The sequence below is a fragment of the Tachysurus vachellii genome, chromosome 12, assembly GCF_030014155.1.
Source record: "Tachysurus vachellii isolate PV-2020 chromosome 12, HZAU_Pvac_v1, whole genome shotgun sequence".
Classification (NCBI taxonomy): domain Eukaryota; kingdom Metazoa; phylum Chordata; class Actinopteri; order Siluriformes; family Bagridae; genus Tachysurus; species Tachysurus vachellii.
Genome location: NC_083471.1, coordinates 22,830,878 through 22,850,461, shown reverse-complemented (window position 1 = coordinate 22,850,461; position 19,584 = coordinate 22,830,878). Strand labels below are relative to the sequence as shown.

The 19,584-nt window shown below is 39.6% G+C and overlaps 1 protein-coding gene across 1 annotated transcript in view; it reads left to right on the top strand.

Annotated features, from left to right (window-relative positions):
* Window positions 1-18,570, top strand: part of cfap77 (cilia and flagella associated protein 77) — an 18,698-nt gene extending 128 nt beyond the window's left edge. The window contains exons 1-7 of the mRNA XM_060883832.1: window positions 1-15; window positions 120-192; window positions 9,591-9,690; window positions 10,617-10,851; window positions 13,979-14,084; window positions 15,718-15,819; window positions 18,353-18,570. The exon at window positions 1-15 is cut by the window's left edge and continues 128 nt beyond it. Coding sequence (XP_060739815.1) covers window positions 130-192; window positions 9,591-9,690; window positions 10,617-10,851; window positions 13,979-14,084; window positions 15,718-15,819; window positions 18,353-18,475 — 729 coding nt within the window. The 5' untranslated portion in view covers window positions 1-15; window positions 120-129 and the 3' untranslated portion in view covers window positions 18,476-18,570. The remainder of the gene's footprint in view (window positions 16-119; window positions 193-9,590; window positions 9,691-10,616; window positions 10,852-13,978; window positions 14,085-15,717; window positions 15,820-18,352) is intronic.
* Window positions 18,571-19,584: the final 1,014 nt, after the last annotated feature.

The following is a 19,584-nucleotide window of genomic DNA, read 5'->3' as shown; positions in this document are numbered from 1 at the left end:
CTGAGGTTCCTCCAGGTAATTTAGTTAGCTTGTTTACTGCTTTCTAGGTAATGTATTGATCTATTTGGTTTGCTCTTAGATTAAAAATAAAGAATGAAATAAAAGTTAATATTTTCCAGAGTGGTGGAGATGAACTCTGCACATGTCGGAGTGGTCAGAGACTCAATGACCAACAATCCACTTATAATGAAGGTATGAAGAAGTTAGTGTGTGTGTGCGTGTGTGTTGTGTGTGTGTGTGTGTGCGTGTGCGTGTGTCTCTCTCTCTCTCTGTGTGTGTGTGTGTGTGTGTGTGTGTGTGTGTGTGTGTGTAAAAGACTTGATAGGAAATCTATCTACAAATAAACACATTTTTGTCATGTCATATTTAGTACAACCACCAGGTGGCAGTACATTTTCTTAAATCATAGTAGTTAAATAACAACTGTCTACAGATGATCCCCAAACTCATATTGGTTCAAAGTCCAACTACTGTACCACCACCTACTAGTTTAGCTTAAAAACTGTTGACCTCCGTCTATTCCAAATGTTTGCCATAGTTTCAATTAATGCCCCATTTCCTTTCCATCTTGCCTTCTCTATCCACTGCTGCTATTCACAACATATCATTCATCCTATTCTTCTTCAACTTCATCAACTCTTCCAGTGGAGCAGAAGGAAGGATGAAACAAATCCTTTATTTCTTCATTCCTTATCAGCATAACTTAAATATAATGTCTTGTCACAGCCAAGTCATTCCCATCCTTTTACACTCCTCAAGCCATTCTGCATTCAGCTGATCTTTGCCTGGTCGCACCCCTCCTCTGCCTCTTACCGTTCTCCAGGGTTATTTGATATGCCCCTTTTGACTGATGCAGAAAATAGGATTACTGTATTTAAATGACTATGATAATGAACCATGTGCATGTTGCTATAGTCCCACAAGATCAAGGATTTCTCGTTCGTTTCCATTGTGAGCCATTTTAGCTACAGCTTTTGGCCTTGCTCCGGAACAATGGAGGAGTCATCTGTGAGGATTAAGGCTTTTGTCATTTTGGCATTGCCTGATGTTTCTCTGTTTCTTCTCTCTTGTGACTTGGTTTTGAGCTGTAATGCAGATCATTCACCCTCAGACCTCCAAAGACTATTTGTATTTGTGGACAGAGGTTGCGGGAACTCATTCACAACTAGAGACAGGAATTTATAGAGAGCTGATTAGGAAGAAGATGTAGCTTGAAGAATTCATTATTTCATGATTCCATATAGTTTATTTTATGGAAAAATGTGTCCTAAGCACCAGATAGTATTTGATATAATAGTGGCAAATGATCTAAAAAAAAAAAACACCAAAGGCGCCACTACTGTTATGTCACAGAAAACGGACAGAATGTCTTGTGACTATAAAATACCACAAAAACACAAGCTATTCGTTCAAACCATTTTTTGGGGCTGATTTCTGGGGTGTTTTTCTTTGAGTGCACTCAAGAATCAATTTGGCTGGTTGATTTGCTAGATTTAACAGGCAAGAATCGAAAATATTAATGTGAATTATTAGACTAATTTACTCTCTCACTCTCACTCATTTTCTACCGCTTATCCGAACTACCTCGGGTCACGGGGAGCCTGTGCCTATCTCAGGTGTCATCGGCATCAAGGCAGGATACACCCTGGACGGAGTGCCAAGCCATCGCAGGGCACACACACTCTCATTCACTCACACAATCACACACTACGGACAATTTTCCAGAGATGCCAATCAACCTACCATGCATGTCTTTGGACCGGGGGAGGAAACCGGAGTACCCGGAGGAAACCCCCAAGGCACGGGGAGAACATGCAAACTCCACACACACAAGGCGGAGGCGGGAATCGAACCCCCAAACCTGGAGGTGTGAGGCGAACGTGCTAACCACTAAGCCACCGTGCCCCCCTAGACTAATTTAGACAAATTTACAAATCTGTGGACAAAAAAAAACATCATGGAAGTCTAGTGAAGGGTCGTGCTATCCGATAGCTAAGAGACATTCTCAGAGACATTATCAGGATGTACTGTGGCAGGACACATACTGTAAGAGAATTTTGTACTTACATACAGTAGCTGCTGTGGGATCCTAGTATACTGCAAAAGAGCAGTTTATCATAAGAGAAGTTTTGTGTGCTTCAGGCAGTTTTGATGTATGGCTGTCCCACCGGGAAAGGGGACATATATCACAGTAATATACACCAGTGCTAATGGTTCTCAGTGTGTACATGAGATGGATTGGACTAAGTTGTGTGGAGTAGCACATGTATCTAGACCAGAGCTTTGGCTTTGTGTCTAACAAACTCATTTTATTACTACATGATGAAAGGGGTTGTGTTTTTGTGAGCTGAACAAGAAGAAGAATGTATTCTCCTCTGCTGTCCTCTCCTGTTCTTTCCTCTCTTCCTCTTTTCTGTCCTCTCCTGTCCTGTTCTGTCTTGTCCTCACCTCTCTTCTCCTCTACTTTCCTCCACACTTAATTCCCTTTTGATGAGGCATGGCCAATAAATCCCATTTTCATGCCTGCGTTCCCTGATGACCAGTAAATGAGAGATCAGGGGGGCAGATTTGGGGCTTCTGTTGTTCTCAGGGACCTGAATGGGACCTGCTGGGCAGCAAGCCGGCTGGGTCCCATTCGCAGCCTCCTATTCATACTCATTAGCATTAGCTTAAGCACACTGTTTTCTGTAGCACGTGTGAGGAGAAAACAATGTGTGCATTACATCTGTACGGTACGTAAGCAAAATGTACTGCAGTGATCAGAACACACACAAGTCCATCAGTAACTCATACACATGTAGGACTTGTGAGGATGTCAGAAGAAGGTTATGCCGATGTGACATGATGTCTAAAGCTTTCATAGACAGATAAATTTGTACTAAGGGCAACTAAAATATATGCCTTAGAAATGAAGAGCGTGTCAGAAATGCATTTAGGTTCACAAGCTCACTAACTCTTAGGCCAAACTATTTCATCTTCCATAAGGACAAGGTAGCAGTGTACTGGCTCATTATTTATGGTATCCAGCTGGGCCCAGTGTAGGTGCAAACCCAGCGACACAGATACATAAGAACAAAGCCCAATGCATAAACCATAAAGCACCCACGTAATAAATAACCCTATGCAAATGAGCAGTGTAAAGTGACCATTGCCCATGTGTAGTCTATCATAGCTGAGGGAGTGCAGGAGCCTATACGTCACATTGCTTGGGAGACATAATGAGTGTGTACCTGATGAATCAATGTAATGAGAAAGTAATGAAAGGTACACACATACATCATTGTGATTTACCAACAATGAGGGGTGTATATGATATTTGTACAATTATACGTTTAGGTTTTTATTCCAACTATTTTTAGATGTATGTATATACATAAAGGCTTATAGCTTTAATATTTGTTTGAGCTAATTCAACAGGGTTTTTGACTTTAACAGGGGAAAGTTAAGGACAGATATTATGCATTATATACTCATTTTTACTGCTTGAGGTAACCCAGACACATGGTGCCAATTAGCTGTTCTTGTATTTGGAAGCATCTCATCAGTTATCCCCCGAACTGCAGGATTAGCCACTCATAATAGGAAGGGTGTGCATTTTAAAGGAGAAAGAAGGTCTGTGTGTGTGTGTGTGTGTGTGTGTGTGTGTGTGTGTGTGTGTGTGTGTGTGTGTGTGTTTGGGGGTTGCTGGGGTTGAATAGAAATGATATGAAGACTTTATAGATTTTGCTGTTGTGATAAGGCAAAAACATGATAGTTTCATAGATACATTGCCACTTTGTCTCATTATGTCAAGCTTATTAATAGTGTTTACATTGAAACTGAGATTTGAATGATGAATTTTTAATCATGTGTTATATACTTAATATATATATATATATCTTTGTGCCCATTCTTGTGTGGACTGTTAAAAAAAAAAAAAAAAAAGCAGATAGAACCCAGACATCTCCGTATATAAAGAAAAAGATATAATCCGAATATAAAGAGAGGATTTATTATTTGTAATGCAATCACAGAGTATTTCCCTTTTACTGAGTGAAAGCTGGAGATTAGTTTTAAGCCTGCTGTGCTCTGGCCAGGCACCAGATGGCGCTGATCTGAATGAGCGCAGACAGATCGGGACGCATTACTCGCCATTATCTTCTAATCATCACCATCGACTCCTCATCTCAGTGTGGGACTCAGAAAACGAGATTCCTGGTGCCTGTCTGTCAGGGAGGAGTCAGACGAGATGAGAGGCTTCAGGGGCAATAACTGACGGATTAAACCAAACTTTGTGACTGCAGAATCTAGGCACATTTTGGAGACCTTCTTTCCAAAAACCACATAATCTAGACGTTGGCTCATGGTTTACTGTGTGTCGAATCTTAGGATGATCATCTTTGTTTTCCGTCCTCTTTCTTTCTCTTTTAATTTATTTATTTAGGTATTTATTTACTTAGTTGGTAGAATTGCAGCCTCACAGCTCCAGGATCCTGGGTTCGACTCTGAACTCTGGTTACTCTCTATGGATGAACTCCATTTGGGTTTTCTCTGAGTTTTTTTCCACTTCAACCAAAAGTCTGTCGATGGCCAGATTGGCTAATTGATTCTAGATGTAAATGACTCAAGTGTGAATGTGTGTGTGCATGATGCATAATATCCAGTATGTATTTTCATGCATTGGCCCATTGGCTTTGAATTCAATGACTGCGACCTGCAAACTTTAAATGAATTAATCAATTAATCAATTTATGTATTTATATTTATTTTAATTTAACTTAATCTCAGTGCACAGCATCCATATTGTAATACTGATATTCCCTGAACTGGGAAAAGTATGATGTGTATTTGGGCAGGTTTTCTACCAGAAAATGTTTCAAATATGTCATTATATTCATTCATTTATAGACTGGAGACACACACGCACACACACACACACACACACACACACACACACACACACACACACACACACACACACAAATTGATCTAATAGTTTTTGTGAAATAGAAGCACAAATACAAGCTTATTAAACCTATTTCTAGAATTTTCCATTAATTTTAAGATTGAATCTGTTTTCTATCTATTGGTAATTAGACATTTACAGTATTTCTAGAAAAAAGCAAAAAGAATCAGCCAATATACAATTACAACCCACATATATTTTACAAATATTTACATGCACAGGTATCTTTTTTGCAGTAATAAGGTCAAGTTCTCCACAAAATAAATAAGCCAGCCATTCATTTTATTGACAGAACTAAATTAAGCGAGTAAAATGTTTAACAGTAAAGTATCCATCAGTTTGTTTTAAATGGTTAACAAAATTTGGCAGATTAATAAAGGAAATTAGTCCATAAGTAAAAGTAAATGGGATTACCATTTGAGGCTGGAAATAAAAAGACATACAGCGGTCTGGAGTCTGCACACCGCCTAATTATGACTGTCTAAATGTCTAAATCTTGCTTAGACAGTCACAGATGTCATCTGAAAGAGACAGCCTGTGTAAAGATGAGGACCAATATGAGGACCTGTGTGTGTTTGTGTGTGTGTGTATGTGAGAGAGAGAGAGAGAGAGAGAGAGAGAGAGAGAGAGAGAGAGAGAGAGAGAGAGAGAATGGGAGAGTGATGTGACCATAGACTGCACAGATAAACTCTTAGGGTCAGCGCTAATCTAAGCTCAGCTGAGCCAAATCCTAAAAGCATACATGGGCAAGACTGGGACAAAGGCGTGGCGAAATTAAAACCAGCGAGAGGGAATAGACTGAAGACAGACAGAAGGGGTGTCATCACTAAGGGATGATTATGTGCCCTATTCTCTGTCCCTTTAAGACTGTGTGAATAATATGCTCCCACTGACCCCACTTGTGGAGCAGTTCCATTCTTCCCTCTTTTTCAGTAGGTCCATGCCTGGTTAATCAAAACACAATAAAGGGACAGATCACCAGTAAATGAGAATATAAAAGGAGCTTTTGCTTAACATAATCCCCCTCCTGATTTGCCTTTTTTGTTGTCCCCTTCTCTTTCAAGGCATTTATTGGTCCTGAAAAGGGACAATAATGTTCGGAGGGGTCCGATTAGCCATTTTGCGCCAGCAGTCAACACGTTCCTTCAAGCATCTCTAAATGATCCCTTCAAAACAATCTGCAGATTGAAATTGCTGAGAGGATTAAAGGGATGGCCGAGCACAGCTCTGTGGCACAGACCCACAAGATTGGCCTTTAAAGATTGGAGATAGACTTAAATGTGTTGCAGCAAAGATGTTAACCAAGTTCTGGACAGGTCAGGCTGGGAATGAATCAGAAAAGGGCTGCGGGTTTTGGTCAGTATTCAGCGGACACCATTATCTGTACGTGATCCACAGTGGGGGTATTCGAGGATCATTGGTGGGGGGTCCAATGATATCTAATCCATTCTCACACCTAGGTAGTTAAACTGAAAACAGTCGGTTATACAGCAGTTTTCAGGATAATCGACATTCTTTAAGGTTTTTTTTTTTTCAGGACAGATTGTTGTACCCTTTAAGACTTTTACTGACTTTTACATTTTCTGCCTGTACATTAGGGGATGTTCGTGCAGTGTGTATGTGTCACGTGATTCTCGTTTTTACTCACCTGTTTTTAATTGCCCGTTAATTACTATGACTATTTGTTTACTCCACGTTGCATGTGACTTCACAGAGTCCGCATCATCTTTGTCTGTGTTGGTTTATGTGCTCTGTCTCCATGTCAATGTTTCTAGTTCTTGGGATTGTTTTCCCTGTTTATGTTTGACATTTTTTGTTAATAAATGGTGTTTTGGTTATCCCTGCATTTGGGTTTTTATCCTCACCTCCGCTGATATTTACAGTCTCATATAGGGATGTGGTAGCTTAGTGGTTAAGGCGTTGGTCTACTGATCAGAATTTGAATCCCAGGCCCCCCAAGCTGCCACTTCTGGGCCCCTGAGCAAGGCCCTTAACCATAAATTGTATAAATTGAAATCAAATGTGAGTAATGCTGGATAATGGTGTCTGCACACTGGCGTAAATGTAAATATCGCAGTGCTTTGTCTTCGGCAAAAGCATATTCACTTTCACAACTCCACGATGATCCATGATTGATGTACTTGAATTCTACCTTTTAGACTAGCTTGTTCATGTTACAATATAAGAAAGAAACACCAGAGCAAAGCTGTGTTTTTTTTTGTTAAACCCAGAAAACATCAGTGCCCTGTGCTCACTCACCTGCAGTTTACTTGTCATCTTTACTGGAGTTTCGATATTTAATCTGTGGTACGTCACTTTTAAAACAAAGCCTTACGGTGTTTTACTTTGAATGTCAATAGAACAGCCAGTGGCTCTGCCAAACAATAATCCCCTGCAGATCCTCACTTACAGCCTCACGCTGTTGCTTTCTCCTGCTGTATACTTGTCACTCACCTCATAGTTATGAGTCTTGAATTGTAAACCATGCAGTACATAATGTTAATGAACTACAACCTGTTAGGAGGGTAGATTGAGTCCTTGTTTTTGACTGAGGATCTGTAATAATCACCCACTTTTCTCTTACGTGTTCCGAAAGCATATGATATTCTGTGATTTATAGATTGGTTAAAAGTTAGGAAAGAGCCAGAATATTATGAACTGACACTCTTTCACAGCTTTCAGATAGATTTGGAATGTAACCTCTGTAAATATTGAAGTATAGATTAGGCTGATGTGTTATAACAATATACTAACAATAACGTGACAAAGTATAGCATAGTACATTTTTCTGAGGTATACCTGCTTAATAAAAAAAAACAAAAAAACAAAAATTAAGAGTACAGGGTCAGGATTGATCAGGGATGGTTGGGGGTCTTGCTCAGGAGCTGGGTGGTGGCATCTTGGCAGTTCTGTGGCTTGAACCTTGACCTTCCGATCAAGCCTTAATCATTTTTTCCCCAAATTTGGTCACCGGTGAATTCCCACCTACCAGCCAGGCTTTCCTTTTCATATAACAGCTACCAACCCAGAAAGGTGAAGGATACACGCTTCCTCTGGGACACAATTTTTCAAACTGCATTTCATCCTATGTCACAGGGCAGCCTTACACACTTCAATGAAAGCGCTATCTGATTTCTTCCACATACATGATCTCACAGATGCCCATGATTAGCTAGTGGTTGTGATTGACAGGGAAGACAGAGTATTAGAGACCACAGCTTTTTAGGATCCTGAACAACAGTGCTGTTTGAACGATTTTCTGGTAGTTTGGTAACAAACAGTCGTATGCAAAAGTTTAGGAACCCCTGACAATTTCCATGATTTTCATTTAGAAATATTTGGGTGTTTGGATCAGCCATTTCATTTTGATCTATCAAATAACTGAAGGACACAGTAATATTTCAGTAGTGAAATGAGGTTTATTGGATTAACAGAAAATGTGCAATATGCATCAAAAAGAAATTAGACAGGTGCATAAATTTGGGCACCCTTGCCATTTTGATTTGAATACTTGTAACTACTTAGCACTGATGAATTGGAACACACAATTGGTTTGGTGAACTCCTTAAGCATTGAACTTCATAGACAGGTGTGGCCAATTGTAAGTTCTCTTTGACTCTCCTCTGAAGAGTGGCAACATGGAGGCCTCAAAAAAAACTCTTAAATGACCTGAAAACAAAGACTGTTCAACATCATGGTTTAGGGGAAGGCTACAAGAAGTTATCACAGAGATATAAGCTGTCAGTGTCCACAGTGAGGAACATAGTGAGGAAATGGAAGACCACAGACACAGTTCTTGTTAAGGCCAGAAATGGCAGGCCACGTAAAATATTGGAGTGGCGAAGGATGGTGAGAACGGTCAAAAACAGCCCACAGACCACCTCCAAAGACCTACAACATCAACTTGCTGCAGATGGTGTCACTGTGCATCGTTCAACAATTCAGAGCACTTTGCACAAGGTGAAGCTGTACGGGAGAGTGATGCAAAAGAAAGTTGAAGTTACGCCGGGGCTGGATATTTCAACAAGACAACGACCCAAAATCTACTCAGGCATTTATGCAGAGGAACAAGTACAATGTTCTGGAATAACCGTCCCAGTCCCCAGACCTGAATATCATTGAACATCTGTGGGGTGATTTGTAGCGGGCTGTTCATGCTCGGCAACCATCAAACCTAACTGAACTGGTGATGTTTTGTAAGGAGGAATGGTCCAAAATACATTCATCCAGAATCCAGACACTCATTACAGCCTATAGGAAGCATCTAGAGGCTGTTATGTCTGCTAAAGGAGGCTCTACTAAATATTGATGTGATTATATTTGATAGATCAAAATGAAATTGCTGATCCAAACACCCAAACATTTATAAATGAAAATCATGGAAATTCTCAGGGGTTCCTAAACTTTTGCATACGACTGTATATATTACCATAGAAATGCTCTGAAGTATTGTAATATGATATTATTTGTCTTTTCCCTGCTTACTTCCACTATTTAGTATTAAAATATATTAATGTAGGAGATGATTTCATCCAAAGCCATTTGAAATTGAAAGTAAATTTGTGGTACTTTGATTTGAACTTATAACCATCCAGTAACTCGGTACACAAAAAGAAAAAATCTATTTTTTTCTTATCATCTATAGCCTAAACTTGGGAAGATCAAATCCAGAGGATTGTTCTGTCCCGGACCAGACTTTGTTTACGGTGCAGTGACCACCTTTCAAGATGGTGGAGCAGCAGAGGGTAGGTGATCAACCAAACCCTGAGCTTCCTAACTGTTTCTTTTTCAATTTTAAACTGCCTGAACACCAAAATGCATATATATATGCATATATATATATATATATATATATATATATATATATATATATATATATATATATATATATATATATATATATATAAAAGGATATATATGAAAAACGTTTTGCTCTAAAGACGACTCTAGCACCTTTAATGTCTAGGTTTAAAAGGAAATGTGATACCTGCGTACACCCTACATGTATATATATATACAGTATATATATATATATATGTATATATATATATACTGTATATATATATATACATGTAGGGTGTACGCAGGTATCACATTTCCTTTTAAACCTAGACATTAAAGGTGCTAGAGTCGTCTTTAGAGCAAAACGTTTTTCATTTCTTACAAATACAAATAACGTGTAAAATTATTTAGAAATGATAAAAAGTAAAAGTTGTAATTTTTTTTAGATCACGTCCAATATGAGTGTGTTATACAAACATGGACGAAGCAGTTTGGAAACCAGCTTCTTGGTCTGGGATGTTGTCAGTCGTTTTAGAGACACGCCCACAAACACCCCTTCACACCCTCATAAATCATTACGAGATAATAAATGTTTATAGAGTTATAACTTGAATGTCTGAGTGTGCTTGAAAGAGATTTCATGACAATGATTGCTTTGGTAGCTCTAGTTCTGGAGGTAGAGGTTTGTGTATATTGGTGGAAATTAAAGTGAAGTCAATGAGAAAAAAAATCCTTCTAGTTTTATGTAACTTCCACCCATTAAATTGTTTAGAGACCTTGGTTTGCAGTCTGTGCCTCCAGACTGTGAGAATATCCAACATTATGTATCCGTCATTATGCATCCTTGTGTATTTTCTCTCTTTTGTTGATCTCTGGCTTGTGCTCTCAGCCCTTTCCAACTGGCACACTCCTTCACTGTCCATGTCCAAGTCTGCACAGTACAGGAAGGCAGAGCGGGACTTTGTGGCACTGAATCGTGAAGGCGTAAAGTCTGGCCTGGTCACAGCTAAAGAACTGCATCAGTACCGCGCCACTCACGATATCAGACGCCCGGTCGCTTCCAAAACCTTCAAGTCTGCTCCAGTACAATTACCACAGGACATCACATTCGGCCTACCTACACGGTAAGTGTGTGTTTGAAATTGAGAGAAATTGTGAATTATTACACATTATATAACTGGGGACATAAAATTGCGCAGAAATCCTACAAAATTCAGGAATCATGCAGCACATATTCCCACTGGATTAAGGAGTAAAGTCTATCCTTTTCCTTTTTATTTATTTATTTATTTATTTTTCATTAAATTCAATTTAATTTCAATAAATTCCTTTCATTTTAAAAGACTTTATTTGAATTTATTTGAATTTTATTACAATGTCCTTCCACAGAGCTGAAGCCATGTAAAGGAAGGTAAAATGACCACGACATTTTAAACCATTAAATAAATCTGAAAAGTCTTGTAAAGCATGTAGTACTCTAAGTAAAGTCTACAGAGCTGAAATGCTTATGTTATGTAGTGCACAAACAGTGAATATGATGGTATCAGGGGTTAGACTCGAAAAAGATTGGGTAATAATTGTAATGTCACCTTATAAAGCAGCCAGAAAGGGGCATTTAAAAAAGAGAAATAAATTCATAGACTATAAAGGACAACACTCACTGTTTAGGTACTATTTTAGTGAAAAAGATGAATTTATGCACCATAGAAACTCACTCACTCTCTCACTCATCTTCTACCGCTTATCCGAACTACCTCGGGTCACGGGGAGCCTGTGCCTATCTCAGGCGTCATCGGGCATCAAGGCAGGATACACCCTGGACGGAGTGCCAACCCATCGCAGGGCACACACACACACACACACACTCATTCACTCACGCAATCACACACTATGGACAATTTTTCCAGAGATGCCAATCAACCTACCATGCATGTCTTTGGACCGGGGGAGGAAACCGGAGTACCCGGAGGAAACCCCCGAGGCACGGGGAGAACATGCAAACTCCACACACAAAAGGTGGAGGCGGGAATCGAACCCCCAAACTTGGAGGTGTGAGGCGAACGTGCTAACCACTAAGCCACCGTGCCCCCCACCATAGAAACGTCAAAATTTATTTATTCAACTTCAGTAAGCACTTTATTTTGAAAAGTCCTGGAGACTATCCTTGGAATACCGGGTGCAAGGTGGGAATACAGCCAGGCCGGAACGCCAGACGGACTATAAGCGCACAACCACGCTCTTAACAATGTTTCTTTTTTCTTTTGTCCTTATACACGCAGACTATTTTCAGCTCTGAGCATAAGTGGGCAGATGGTTATCTTGGGAACAGCTTCACTATGCAAATGATCAGTATCCTGTCTGCAGACCCAGGGCAAACGGGAGTTTGTAGTGTGTAAAAGTGCTCCTGGGATGTCTTCCGAGTCGGGTGACTGAAAGAGAAAAGGAAAGAGGAGAGAGAAAAAATGGAAAAGAGGAAGACGTCTGACTGGGAATGCGTGCAGAGATACAATACGAGGGTTGTAGTTAGAGCAAAAGCAGGGTTATCACAGCCGCAAGCAGAGCGAACGCTGCCTCGAGCTCCCTCTCTCTAGAAATCTACGCTTACTTTTTCCTCCTTTAACACATAGGTGTTGCAGTGGAGCTGAATTATTCAAAATAATAATCTCTCTCTCTCCTTCTCTCTCTCTCTCACACACACACACACATTACTCTGTGTCAGATTTATTCCACGCTTGATGCATGGGGTGTGTGAGAGGCCGGCGTGTGTCTGTTCAGTCTGGAGAAAGGGATGGAGCAATAAAAGATAAGATCATGGCTCCTCAGGGACTTGTTTGGTCCTGTTCTCTATCCATCAAATGCTACTCACCAATGCCAAGGTCAGCCCTAATGAGGCAGCGCTACAATGCTAGCACAGTGTCGTCCCAGCAATACTTGCACGCTCTACATGTATAATGCAGAATACACACTATATATGCTGTATATTCACATGTATAATGCAAAACTACACACACTCACACACACACACACACACACGAGGGAAAGTCTAATTTACTGACATCCTCAATGTAAAATTCAGATTACCACTGGATGTTGACCTTTGAACCTTTTAAATATTAAAACAAATCTTAAACATGATATAAAACAAATTCATAGGAAAACGATAACACATTCTTCAGAGTATATCACGGAACCTTTGCTTTGCTTCATAATCTTAATCTGCCCCACTTTTTTTGTACTAGTAATAATATATTTCTATGAAGAAATATAGATTACTAATGAAAAGAAATATAATGTAAGTAACTATTCGTCCTGCTGTTTTGCCTAAACATTGTCGTATTGCTGGAAATGTAATAATATTGTGCATGTGATATATTACTAAAATATCATGTTTTGTGTTTAGTATTTAGTATTTGACTTGCTCATGAGTACTTATTTCTGATTGGAGAGAAATTTAATACACCCGGTTCATAGAGAATTGTGCTGTTAATGATGGAACTGGTTACAGGAAACAAATAAAAAATATGGTGTGTTGTCCTTTTATTAATAAAGTGTAAGTGACGTATATAAAAGGTATAAAACTCTTCAGGATGTGATGTTAGAAAGAATAAGAAATTATTTCATTATATTGTCATTGAATATTTACCCGTAAAAGCATGTCATGTATATCGCCCACTAGAGTTCTGACATTTCTATGTTATTGAAAACACCTCTGTGATCTCCTGAACACTGCATTGTCCTTCTTATCAAATATATCCTCACCATATCAAAAGTATCAGATACTGTACGTGGGTCATGCAGAAATAGAAGCCTTCGTCTCATCTCGGTGTGAAAGATGTTTCCCCAGTTTTACACCTGTTCCTAATATTAGACACCAAAGATTTGCGGGTAACAAAAAGGTAGCAGCAAACAACAACACTCTTCTTAGCCAGTGTTTGGCAATATTTTCCATCTTTGGATGAAACTGTGGCCTTAAGCTTTCTTTGCTGTTTCTGTCCAAAGTCATCAGGATGTTTATCTAGCACTCATTGAGACATGCGGTGTGTACTAATGATGCAATAAAATGAACAGCAGGGGGTGGAGCTGAGATCGGCATCTTACCAGAGATCATAATTAAGATATACCACAGGCTCCAGTTATTCAGCTGTGGCAAGGCGTAAGATGTGCTTACAGGTAGATGAGCATAAAGAATAAAGCAAAGATAAAGAGGATGTGAGGATGAATTCAGAGCACATTTATTTATATCATCCGCAGGCCTTCCACTCCAATATCAGAGCTGTTGAAGTTTAAGTATGGCCAGAGGTGGCTAGAGGAGCAACAGGCCAAAGACAAAGAACTGCTGGAGCACCAGACTAAGAAGGTAAGATCACAGTATACTTTTTATCATTAGAGGGATATTATTAATAGTATAAAATATAACCAGAACCAAACCCTGACTGATACTTTTCCACAATTTCTTTCTAGACCCTGTTTGTTTCTAATTATGTGACTTCTGATTGCACAAGAACTAATTTAGGGCTTGCAATAGAGGAATGAATAATTATAGTCACCTCTTTGTGCAAAATATATTTTGTGGGCTATACTAAATTTTCCCCTTCAATTCTTTAACCTCCTGAGACTCGTATGCTACTGTTGTGTACATTACAATTTCTACTGACTGTTTCTCTTAATTCATAGCTGATAACTAAATTTAATCAGTGTTTTCAAGGAAGCAGTTTGGCAAAAGATTTATACTTAACAGTCCTCATATAAGGTTGGTACAATAAATATATATAGACAATGAAGTGTGATAAAATGTTATGTCCTCATACAGTATGAGGACATTCGGGTATCAAGAGGTTAATAGTAGCTGGTTTGTGTGGATTCATGATTTTACTTTTGCAAGACGATGTAGTTACAGCACTAAGAACAAAATAGGGATTAGATTAATAAAGTAAAGGGGAAAAGGCGAGTTTATTTACTTATCCTCCTTTTTTTATAATGAGCTCATTTAAAAGATCTTTAGAAATACAATCCTCAGGCATAAAACACATTTGAAAGTTTAATAACATTATAGAAAAGTCCAAGTACAAAAGGTATCTAGATTAGAAAGAGATAACATTGATTATCTCGTTACAGAGGCACCTGTCAAGGGGTGGAATATATTAGGCAGCAAGGCTTAACTTAGCACGAGTCTACGTTGTGTTGGAAGAGGAAAAAATGAACAGGCTTAAGGATCTGAGCTACTTTGACAAGGGACATATTGTGACATTTAGACTACTGAAAATCTCCTGATGTTCCTGATATACTGGTGCAGTGAAGGACAACCAGTAAACCAGTAACAGGGTCATGGGTGTTCAAGGCTCACTGATGCGCATGGCAAGAGAAGGCCTGCCTGTCTGGTCTGATCCCACAGAAGAGCTACTGTAGCACAGATTGCAGAAACATTTCATGCTGGCTATGATAGAAAGGTGTCAAAACACACAGTACAGCACAGTTAGTTGTGTATGCAGCTACATAGCTGCAGACCAGTTAGAGAGCCGTTGGTGACCACTGTCTTTCACCAAAAGCATCTACCATTGGGTATGTGAGCATCAGAACTGGACCATGGAGCAATAGAAAATGCGCCTTGCTCTGATGAATCATGTTTTACATCATTTGGTGTGTGCATGTTGCTTACTTGGGGAAGAGATGACACCAGGATGCACTATGAAGGTAAACCGGTGTAGGCAGTGTGATGCTCTGAGCAATGATCTGCTGGAAAACTTTGTGTCCTGACATTCATGTAGATGTTATTCTGACACCTACCACCTACCTAAACATTGCTGCACACCAAGTACATCCCTTAATGGCAAATATGGCTTCTTTCAGTCATTATTAAAAATAGAAAGGAAATTGGAATACAATAGTTTGTGTGTGAGCTATCGTGTTACATTGCCCAGCCTTCTCTTTGTGAATTCAGTATTCAGTATTTATCAAGTTGTTTATTTCTCTACCTTGTTTCTTTCTCACAGGTTCAGCTTCAGAGGATCCAGGACACTCGTACCACCCTTCTCCGTAAGAGTCGCCCTCTGGAGGAACCACCATCCATGTGGAAACTGCCCCGTTTCCAGCAGGTGAGACCCTGCACTTCCTTCTTTTTAGAACAGCAATTCAGCTGAGTCCCATGACTCTACATTTACTTTATTATTTATAGTATTTGAGGTGTGCTGAAACTTTAACAGTCAAGAAAATGTTGATATATTATCTTATTTGATCAGTTTGCCCAGATAATAGGGGCGTATATCAGTGATGGTGATGAGATGCATTAGTTTAGCTGCTCTCAAAGCCAGTATAAACGCATGACTTTATCACCTGTGTATGTGTGTGTGTTTGACAAGACAGCTTGGGGTTAGAGGACACATGGGAGGAAAATCAGCATTGAAAGTAATGATTTCTTTCCAGATTCCTTTACAACACACACACAAAGCCAGTGTAGTAGTCCAGCTCTCTCACCCTCCCTATCATAGGCCCGGCTCAAGCCACCAATTAGATTAAAAGTGTTCTTTTTCCATTGGTCTTTTGCGCTGTCGTGCGACCGATCATCCTGACAGCTCCGGCTGCCGGTGAAGCTTGAAAATCCTCTATTGACAATACCCAGTGCTTCCAATTATGAGGGAATCAGACTCCTGCTGAGCTACCCAGCTCCCGCACACACATGCTAAGCACACACATGCTTACAAAACATACACACTCCTTTTTTTTCCCCCCACATACATATGCATGCACACACTATCTCTTGTCTGCCACCCTACACCTCTATTCTCCATGGCTTTCATTTTACCTTCATTGCGTCCTGTCTGCATGCGTCTTCTCTGAAATTTACCTACACATCCCGTGGCTGGGTGCACGCGGTCTCCCTCGTCCTGTCGTCCAGCCTCGGTCGGCTCTAATGAGTGTGTTGGGGATTGAGGGGGTTGGGTGGAGGGGGTACCTTGCATCTTGTTTTCACTGCGCTAAATTCTGCCTTGTATGACAGCTGACGTTGAGGAGAGAACGTTAACCTTATAAAAGATTTACCTCCGCTCATTATGGCCTGTCAGCTCATGCTCCCGATGGCTCATGGTTCGACGTTTGCATCTCCCGTGTGCAACGCTTTTTTTTTTTCTTCCTCCCCCTCCATCATCTGTTTGTTTGTGTTGCGGTTCTCCTTCACGCCTCTCTCGTTCTGCCTTTGGTGGGCCCCGTGTTCTTGCACTGTAATTCAAAAAAAAAGAACCGCACTGAAGTGCCAAAAGCGTTTGAGAGAGAGACGAAGGGAATTCGAACAAAATAAAGCAAGAAGAAACAACAAACAAGGAAATTATATAAATAAACCGTAGTGATGCGGTGACATTTTTGAACAAACTGTTCCCTTAGATTTGATAAGAAAGCTAAGTGAAGCAATGTTTGCAGCGTTTGAAGCATCTATCAAGCATTTCAGATGTGTTACAAATATAAGCAAGCTTTTAACATGCAGAAAAATAGAAAATAGAATAATATGCTCTGGACTGACAGGTTTGGTGTTTGATAAATTTCTCAACTAAATGTGTTACACCAGCAAGCAGTTTCCTGTTGCCTTCTTGACAGTATTCCGGCTGCTTTACTGGAATAAATGATCGTGAGGAGCATTTTACAATTTTTATGACTTGTTTACATCATCCTAAATAATTTTATTAAGAACCAACTTTGTCTTGGGTGGCATCCAATTCAGACAGTTATTATATTACAGTACAAAAGGCTCATTGAAAGTGAATGGCTCTTCAGCTGTTTAGTTTTGCTGATCCTGTGCCCAATGTAGTAGCCTCAAGGTCTGATGATGCTTTTCTGCTCACTGTGGATGTAAGGAGTAGTTATTTGAGTTACAGTGGCCTTCCTGTCAGCTCAATTTGCTCATTCTTTTCTGACCTCTCTCCTTAACAAAGCATTTCTCGCTTCTCACTGTTTGCTTTTTATTGTTTTTCATGCTATTTTGTGGGAATTCTAGAGGAGACCTCCCACAAGATCAGCCATGCCTGAACAGTCGAGACATTGCCATTGCATTTTTCTCATTCTGGCATTTGATCTGAATATTAACTGAGGCTCTTGATGTGAATGTATATGAATGATTTTATGCATTGTGCTGCCATATGAATGGCTGAGTGAATAATTGCATAAATGAGTTTGAATGTTCCTATTAATTTGGCCAGTAAGTGTATAATATTGAACCTTTTTGTCTCACACTCAGCAGCACCCAAACCACCATGACTGCAGCTCATCAGGCCCTTGTGGTGTCCCACCTGCCACCAGCCAACACACACACACACAACACACACACTCAAAAAGACAAACACACATATTGTACAAAGAACAGGTTTCAGCCAAGACTTTCCCAGTACCTGTCTGCTGTTATAAAAGTAGCAACCTGCACTATACTGAAAATCTACACAGAAAAAAGTTTGTTATCCCCTGACAAACCAAGAGACTTGTTTTTCACGAGAATTCTTACTGACACTCCAATTTAGTGTACCATGTCTAGGACAACCAGACAGCTTGCCGGTACAGTAGCATGTTGCATGGACTTCACTATGCTACAGTACACTGGGTTTATACTCACATGTCATGTGATTATTTCTTTTCCATCTCCTGCAGATTGGACCAGCTCTGGACACCTTCCGCGATCCTGAAGCACGAAAGAAGGCCATGGCTGCACACTACATGGACTCGATAGCCAGACGAGGACTGCTGGGACAGGGCACTTATAATGTGGACTAACAGGCAGATTACTATCCCTATAATCTCCTAGTTTATCCTTCAGATCAGTTTTTTTTTTTTTTGGTCTTACAGTCTGGACATGGAGAGAGTGGTAGTGATATCAGTTCATATTGTCAATATAGATGAGTATGACACATGTATTCAGTTCTGAGTCAACGAAACATCTTTTAGTGCATTATTTATGCAATAAATCATTGCTTAAATTGTTGAATCATGTTGTTTTCACTTCAGAATTCCATCATTATCACCATAATTACTATGGTTTAATTTTTATTATAATGGTTTAATGTAAAGTAAAAAACACTTTACACTGCTCAATTTCTGTGACTACTGAGCTTATGGTTAGGGTTTGGGTCGAGTCATATGTGTAAAAACTGTTCAGATTATTAAAAATTGCATTTTTACATTTTTTTTCTTTTAAAGATCGTATTCTGCTGTTATATTTAACAATTGCAAATAAATCACTCATTTCATCAAACATCACTAATCTGCCAGGAAATTAGGAAGGCCATGATGTTTTTCCACGAGTATTTTTTTCTTCTTGGAGCAGGAGGAGGCAAAGTCAGGGTTTTTTTTTTTTTCCAGTTTATAATCAATTAATATGTAGTGAGTGAATCCATGTTTAATCTATAAACGGTATAGTGCACTGTAGGAGTGTTCAAAAGTGTGTCTCTTACTGCTTAAAACTTATTTTATTAGTTTATATTTAAATTATTTTGGTCGCGTCATTTTAAAGAAGGCTTCCAACCTCCTGTTTTTACTTTACTTTCAGTTAGGTGAGTCAGTCCTATACAAAACATTCTGAAATTTGCACCCTCTATGTGTGTGTGTGTGTGTGTGTGTGTGTGTGTGCGTGTGTATGTGTGTGTCCTACCCCTCCCTCAGCATGTATATTATCAGTTACCCCACACCCACTCAAAAAAAAGAAAGGAAAAAGAAAGAAACAGCCAATCGGGACGTGGCGCTCTGGACACGCGCGTAACGGACACCCTTAAACTCATCCTTCTCTTCTGCCATTGGCTGTTCTCTTTAAGAAAGGATGGCACCAGAAGTCCTGAGAGATCGCTGCCTTTTCCTGTGTGCTATTACACTTGTTCAGTCCACGCAGA